Source organism: Protopterus annectens, chromosome 4.part0 (genome assembly GCF_019279795.1).
Source record: "Protopterus annectens isolate FY-2018-M chromosome 4.part0, PAN1.0, whole genome shotgun sequence".
Classification (NCBI taxonomy): domain Eukaryota; kingdom Metazoa; phylum Chordata; order Ceratodontiformes; family Protopteridae; genus Protopterus; species Protopterus annectens.
Genome location: NC_056733.1, coordinates 1,241,934,382 through 1,241,942,782, shown reverse-complemented (window position 1 = coordinate 1,241,942,782; position 8,401 = coordinate 1,241,934,382). Strand labels below are relative to the sequence as shown.

At 39.4% G+C, this 8,401-nt stretch overlaps 1 protein-coding gene across 3 annotated transcripts in view; it reads right to left on the bottom strand.

The window, feature by feature from the left end:
* Positions 1-6,469: 6,469 nt before the first annotated feature.
* The window catches only part of YIPF5 (Yip1 domain family member 5), a 315,397-nt gene continuing 313,465 nt past the window's right edge, over positions 6,470-8,401 (bottom strand). For all 3 annotated transcript variants that reach the window (XM_044069146.1, XM_044069147.1, XM_044069148.1), the window contains exon 6: positions 6,470-6,852. In XM_044069146.1, coding sequence (XP_043925081.1) covers positions 6,690-6,852 — 163 coding nt within the window. In that variant the 3' untranslated portion in view covers positions 6,470-6,689. The remainder of the gene's footprint in view (positions 6,853-8,401) is intronic.

The window sequence follows — 8,401 nt, the reverse complement described above, 5'->3', positions numbered from 1 at the left end:
AATTTTCTGCCATCCCAGCTTCCATTGAGGTTCCCGGGCCTGGCGTGGAAACTGAGGTTTGAGAAAATCCCAGGCTTTCATTAGCCTCAAGAATCTGCTTTGATGCCCGAGGTACAGAGTGGGAATCTGGCCTGATTTTTTTGGCCTTCTTCTGTGGCGGCTCATCAGACGGGCCTACTCCGTCTTCCACACAGAGTGCGAAATGTCACAGCCTTTGGTTTTCCAAATACAGTTTTAATGCAGCCAGAAGGCTGAGAAGTGTTTTAGGGACGAAGGATTTGCAAATGGGTCAGGATGTATGGTCGTGGGCCTCGCCTAAGCAAAATACACACTTTTCGTGCGTGTCCTTGTGAGGAATTTGTCTCCCACAAGGACACTTCCCTTTCTAGTGAACATGTCTCTCCTTTGATAATCACATCGCCACAGTAGTCAGTGGCACACCTCATCACAAAAGGTTTCTCATCCAGGAAAAATAGAGGTCATTGCTCCCCTCTACTCGTTACTCATTAGACCCATTATAGAGTACAACACCCCTTTTGGTATGTACCTCACAAGACATCTACAGCAACTAGAAAAGGCCATAAAAAATACCCCCCAAAGAGGATTATCGGCCTCAAACAAATGCCCTACGCAGACCGTCTCAAAAGAACTCCACCGCATATCGCCTACTCAGAGGCAATCTCTGCCTAACATACAAAGCTATGTCAAACCCAGAGCTGTTGGACATGCTCCACTTAAAGAAATCCCAATCCCTCAGAGTTACATGCTCTAGGGACCTAAATGTTGTCACCACAATAAACAGAACATGCTGGAGGGATAGATTCCTGTCCCGCAGACTTCCCATACTCTGGAACAAACTACCTATCTACATCAAACAAAACTCATTAGCACTCTTCACGAAAAATCTTGATGACTGGATGGGAGATAGGAAATTCACCCCGGGGAGCACTTCTATGGCTCTGCTTGACAGGGGCACAGGAAAATATTTTTCTTGGGTGGCGAAAGCCAGGGTACCTTTTTGGCTAGGCTTATACAGGCCGTATGGCCAACAGCCTAGTACCTACCTATGAACCTATGTACATCTTAGCAATTAACAAGAGACAAAAAAACAAACAAACCGGGTACTATCTGTAGTGACAGACTGAAGCAGTCGTCTGATCTGTAGCAGTTACTTTAAACAGTCTTCTGATAATTAGTGATCTGTTTTCTGAACTGGCAAACAGGAGTCTGACGTTCACTGCGGCAGAACAGTTCTGAAGAGGGCATGTACAGATGTCACTTTTATACTCTACATTGGTTTATGGCTCAGACAGAGGACGTCACATGTACCCTTCCTGGACCAAAGACTTTGGTATACTGGCCAGATGTTGGCGTTGCAGGAAGCAACCTCCGTACTATAATGAATACTGCAACATGAGAATAGAAGGACATCAGCAATTAGACATATCACAAAGTATGCAAGGAGAAATGGTCATTACTATGACTTTTTTTTTTTTTGTTTGTTTCAGAAGAAAACAATGGTGCTCCAAGGTCCAGAGTAGACTTCAGCCTCCTCAGAAATCAATCAAAAGGCAATATCTAGCAGTCACAACTCAGTCCATAGTGCCTTTCCACTGGTCAAGAGACTGGATATGGTCTCTGACGTCAAAGGCATGGGAACAAAAGTTCTTGCGCTTACAAGTACAAAAGAATTACTGTCAGCCAAGGACCTTAGCTTATAAACCAGCCTTAAAACTACAATAACCTGTATGACTGATCAGGAAGAACTTCAACAAATGAGCTGTGTGTGTGCAGTGTCAACCCAGATCCTACCAGACATGCTTATAACTTCAGGAACATGGACCAGTTATTTGTCTCCTTCACCCATTTAGGGAAACGTATGATTGTTGCCAAGCAAATACTATACAGAATGATAGCTGCAGAGTTCTACCAGTGTTCAGTAACCTGCCTCTAATGTCATTTGGAAGGAGGGTTGTTGCTTTCAGATAGTTTCAAAAAATTTGTTCACAGCAGATCTCTGTAATGCAGCCACCTGACTAATGGAGTACATTTTATTTATTTCCAGTTTGATTACCGGGGAAGTCCACTGGGCCAAAATGATACATTTTCAGTGGCGGCCCGGGGAGAAAAGCTCCAAGATGCATTATACATAGACATTATACAAAGATACAAAAGTGTAAAACAAACATTATATAATACAGTTAAAAATAAGTACATTCAATGAGATGCATAGTCAACAAAATTCATTGTGGGTGGTCTTATGGTTTATACAGTTTCATTTGAGCAAACACTCATGTATTTGGTGTGAAAACATTTTACATGCATACATTTAAGTAAATGTATCCGCGGTGGTGCAGCGGTAGCGTTGTTGCCTCACAGCAAGAGGATCTCCTGTTCGATTCTCGGCTAGAGTGCGGGGAGTGCCTTCTGTGTGGAGTCTGCATGTCCTCCCCGCGGTTAGATGGGCATTCAAAAGACATGCGTAAATGGGCGTGCCTTCGTTGAAGGTTGAACGTCGAGCTGGCACCTTGGCGTTTGTCAAAATCTACTGCCAATCATTAGTGGACTGGAGCTTCGCTGTTGCGACCCCTAACCATGAAAAGCCAAAAGACAACAACAACATTTAAGTAAATGTGGATGCACTTTACACGCACACTTTCAAAGTAAGAGGCTATTTACAAAGTTTCACTAAATATTACTGTATACACAAATTCTAGGAGCTCAACTTCTTTTAGTAATTATATGCTCCAAAACACAGTTTTTTTAAATCCTTGAATTATTGGTCTCTCCATCTCTTCTTCTTTGCTTGTGACTTACTACAGAAAATAACCTTAAAGTACATTAAAATGTGGGTGCACCATACCAGATATCCAAAAGGGTATTTATTTACCATGCCACTGTTTCTTGGTACTCAGGAAACCACTCCTTTCTGTTTGAGAGCTCTGCCCCATGTAAGTACTGCAAGTTTATATATTTTTATAAATTTACATAATGTTGACTTTTATCAACCATTCACCCTAGGGTTTGAAAAGGAAGGCTGGGACTGGGCAGAGCTTCCTAGCTTGTGGTAGTGATGAGATTCTTGGAAATGGATGCTATGATTGCTATCTGCTGCAGAGAGCCTCAAAGTATACTCTCTAACTCTTCTGTACATCAGGTAAAAACTTTATCCTCCCATCCCATTTAGATACATCTTTGACAATGTTCCCTCTTCAGTAACACACTTCAATGTTTACAATTCCAAAGGGTTATCAGCATTAACTAACTCCAGTCTCTAGTTTTGATTCACTTTAAAAGTTCAACCACACCGCACAGTCTAATTTGCTATGCTCAGGTACTGCTGGTAAGACAAGTTATAACTTATCATACTACAGAAAACACTATGGAAATGTAGTAAACATTTTCGAAGCCTAATGCACAAAGTCTGTTTCTGCATGAAAGCAGGAAGCCAGAACATCTCTTCAGTATTAGTTAGATTCACCAAAAATAAAAAAAAAACAAAACAAAAAAAAAAAACATGTAGTGCTATGAAACCAAAGTGAAGCAGCTTGCCTCATAACCAATGGAATAACACATAATGTTGCTTGTTTCCCTGTTACAGGATACAGAACATCAAGTCTGGCATCCATATTCTACCTGAATAAGCGTATGTATGTTTTCACTGTCTATGTGGTTTCCTATCGTCATCCAAAGATAAGCAGCGTAAATTTACGGTCTACTCAAAACAAGTCAATGGTTTGTACTGTTGAGTTCCTACCTCTGGTTTTCCTTTCTTACTAGGAAGAAAACGGACAATAAAATGAAACAAATAAGATTAAATAAAGTTAGCAACAGAAATGTATGTTTATTTATCAGAACAAGTTCTTGGATTAACAAATGCCATTAATTCAAAATCAAGACACTGTTAAAGATAACCAGTCATTAAAGTGGTATGCTGAGAATTTAAAGAACTATGTTGCCAAGCTCTTCCTGAACAAGCTACTTTGTACTCTAGCAACAGTCAGACTATCTGTTCTACTAGGAAATGAATGTGACGCTTGGCTAATTAAAAGACAAAATAACAGTTCTACTTTCACGTTATATCAGGCTTTACTACGCGCCAAGACTACAAATGAGAAATGATTTTAAATTAAAGCAATTCTCTTTATAACAACAGTATTAACTTTCCGATTGTGCTAAAACTGAAAAGCAGAAACAATTTACCTGCAGCAATCCACTTTAAAGCAACAGTGCTAGCTATGCAACCATGTTATCCTACCTTTTGAGCACCAACGCATTTCTGCAAGTCTTACACTCTTAATCCAGATGTTTCCTATTCAAGTCTACATTCAACATGGGGGGCAGTGAATTTAGATAACAGTTGCTATCAACTTAAAAATATAACTCAGAAAAACAAATGTTTAATTAACAAGTACCAAATGAACTCAGAAGAGCATAGCACAGTGGTGCCTTAATAAGTAAGTAGCATATTTAATATACGCTACTGGCTACCCATAAAAAAGCAAGTCAATGATGAGTGTTTTTGTTTTGCGAATGACTGCAAATATAAAAAAAAGTAGTACTGATTTTTTTATTCCCTAACTGCATATATAACTATTCATACAACCAAAAGTATTACTACTTTAAAGCATTTTACTGCAAGCTATTTATAACTGGGTTTCATCGTTGATAAAGTCGTTTAAGGAGGTGAAATATTACAGTGAGTGTGACCAGTTCTATTTGCTGAACAAGTACAACTCTATTAATCCTCTATAGTAACAAAGCATCACATACTTAAATTTGTCCTAAACCTAGTTGTGACCCCACTTTAAAATCTTCTGTCATTCTAAGTCCTGGATAATAATTCTTCTACTATACTATCTCCGTTAGTATGTCCTACTGCTTTAACTCCATCATTTCCTATTTGAGATCAGGATTAGCAGCACATCTAAGTTATCTGCTACAAAGCTCCTACAATACGTATCTGAATGCACTGTTTTGCAAACCTCATCCTTTAGTGGTCTGTCATGAGTTCTGCTGCAATGGTGTTCTACCATTTTTCCCATTTTGGCTTTCTTTAGCAGTCTTCCTCATGTAATGGCCTCAATGCACATGCAAAGACAAGTTTGCTTTAAAAACAGAAAACAGCTGCAAGTCAATCTTCAACTATAAAATGCCACATGGTGGGATGTATATTTTTTGCATGCCAGCTGTGGACAAATCAGTCCATAGAATATAAAAGTAATAGAAAACATAAAATGTAAAACTTATCAGTCCACAAAACTTGCCTGAAAATTATACAAGAACTAACAGAACTGTGCATCAAATGAAAGTGAAAAAGAAACAAACATTTTCTAAAGTCACTCTTCCAGGAATGCATTCAACTCAAACTAGGTCTGGATTATGTACTCAATTTTAAATAAGTAAAATGACACTTTAAATATGGAGACTCAAGCAAACAATATACAGGCAAGCCATTTTTCTAACCATTTTACATGCATACATACATTCATCCAGTTTAGGGACATGGTCGAGTCCATCCCCACAACTAAAAGGCACAAGACAGGAATGAATCCTATACAAGAAAGGCAGTCTAGTGTAAGGCACACATACATATATCTTCTCAAACAGACACACACACACACACACACACACTTACCAATCATAATCAACTTGACAGCATACCCTTGGAATGTGGTATGAAATCAGAGATCATTGCAGAAAACCTAACACAAACATGAACATGCAATATACATATAGAAGATATTCTAGACAAAATGTGAACCATTCCAAGAACAAAATCAGGCAAATCCACACTTATTACATATAAAAAATATATATTCATTTACAATACTGTTTTAACAAAGCCTTTATTCATATATCCCCCCACTGTACTGGTGGTTAATTTACCCACTTTTAAATCAAGGTCAGATACCTTTCAGAGAATGTTTTTAGAAAATACAGTAAATGCAATGTTTTCTCTTCCTCCTTTTGCATGCTGCCACTGCACATACATTATCTTAATTCCAAAATGACCACCTGGCCACCAGACTTCTCTCTCTCATCTTTTCCCATATTTAGCAAATCCCTTGACTAAAAGCATTATCCCTCAGTGAACCCTTCTATGAGATCGCTAGTCTTCACTTTTTTCATTTTCTTACTATACCTCCACTACTTGCAAATAGCGGGTTTTATATTTTCTTTTTTTGTGTTTTTTTTTTGGTAGGCATAGTTTTCCCTTCCTAGGGGTTACAGTAGCATCTACCCAAGGAGATTTTTACCATGTTAAGTAACATAAGCACAAACCCTTTCTTGCTCTAGTTTCTATCATCACAATCACATTTTTGGACAGCCTTTTATATACTGTACTGCACAGTTTCTTTACAGCATATTCATAAAAGATTTAACTAACACATCAGTATTACCTGAAAAAGAGTTTTGGGCTTGGTTTACCTTTTCCAACTAAACTGGAAATAATATAGCATAAGGATAACAGATTTGCATTTATTAAAGACAACATGAAACCAGATTACATTAAAATACATAAAAAAGCACATACACTAGACACGTGTCCATTTACATTGCTCCCCAGATGATCATAAACAGACTTGCATAACATTGCTGGTATAACTTAATCTTGGTCCTGTTTCCCTCTTCCGGAGTTCTTATTTCTGTTGACAGTTCTTAACGAAGTTTACAGACTGTTTAGTTCAGAACACAGAAATAAGGGCAAAAACTCCATATAACAATGCACATGGGTATGCTACTAGCAGCTGCTGTCCTTCCATAGCCAGAGCGGACATGAATATCTTGGAAGCTGAAAAGCTGCACCATCCAATAATTAAAGCAGTGAGCACTATACCCATCATTCCCCTGTAACAAGACAAAAATAAGTTAGTGATACTTGGGTCATAACCTATAGTCAACCATAAAAGAATAAATTGCTGACTGTAAGACCACTTCAAGACAAAAAAAAGATGTTTCAGAGCAAGATAAATTCTCAAAACAAACAACGAAGTCCAACATATCCTTCTCTCCAGTGCTTTAAAGAGCCATCCACAGTGCAATAAACCAGCATAACAAGCACAAGCTGAAAAAAAGAAGTTGTGTCTTACCATAACGTTCCAGCCGTGTTGTAGATCTTTGCTCATTCATTACCATTAGGACCTCGGTTCTGTCCTCATAACCGATATGGCCGTTTCCAAGCTTGCGCCAGCCAAAAACTTCTAGTTATGTACTTACCATAACTTTAGATGTTTGGGATCCATCTCGCCTACATTCTGTACTGATGGGCTTGGAGCCGATCCTCGGCTCCGACTCGGCACGCTATGCTATAGAGCGAAGCCTCTTATGGGCCGAGCTATTTTCTATCCCAGGATGCACCACCACTAATCCCCCAGATCTTGTTTGTCCGCATTCATGCACACACACACATAACTGTTTATATAACATTGCCAGATGTTTCAAAATGAAACAACAGAATTCGGACCGTCCGATCTCTTCCGATCTCCAAGGCAGGGGGAAGGAGGGTGGGTTATTAGGAATGTAGGCGAGATGGATCCCAAACATCTAAAGTTATGGTAAGTACATAACTAAAAGATGTTATGTGATCCTATCTCGCCTACATTCTGTACTGATGGGACAGCGTTCCTAGCACCTAATTCCTGGGTGGCTCACTGGAAAACACTCCTGAGCACTGTGGAACCAAATGAAGCTCGCCTCCAAGATGCCACAACCAATTTGTAGTGGGAAATGAAAGTGTGCGGGGAAGACCACGTAGCCGCAGCACAAATGTCACTAATGGCAAGCTTAGAATGGAATGCTATTGAAGTAGCCATAGCTCTAGAGTGAGCTTTGATAGAGGTTGTAAGCTCTTTATTAGAAGAGGAATAAGCCTGACTAATACAGTCCCTGATCCATTTGGCAATAGTGACCTTTGTGACGGCTTTGCCCAATCTATTATCCGAAAAGGACACAAGCAATTGATCTGTTTTCGTGTTTGTTGGGTCCTGTCTAAATAAAAACGCAATTGCCTATGAACATCCAATGTGTGGAAGATGTATTCCGCTTTGTTTGAGTACTTTGGAAAGAAAACTGGAAGTTCTAATGACTGTTGCAGGCAAAAACTGGAACAAACTTTAGGGAGAAAAGATGGATCAGTCCTGAGGGATACACTATCTTTGTGAAAAACTAGGTACGGTGGTTTTACAGATAGAGCTTGAAGCTCTGAAACTCTTCTGGCAGAAGTAATCGCGACCAGAAAGGCAGTTTTCCAAGAAAGAAATTTCAAATCACATGTTGCTGCCGGTTCGAAGGGGGAGGAGGTTAAGGCACGTAACACCACATCGAGATCCCACGGAGGAGCAGGATGAGAAATCGGAGGTCGTAAAAGCACAGCACCTTTCATGAAGGTTTTACACAA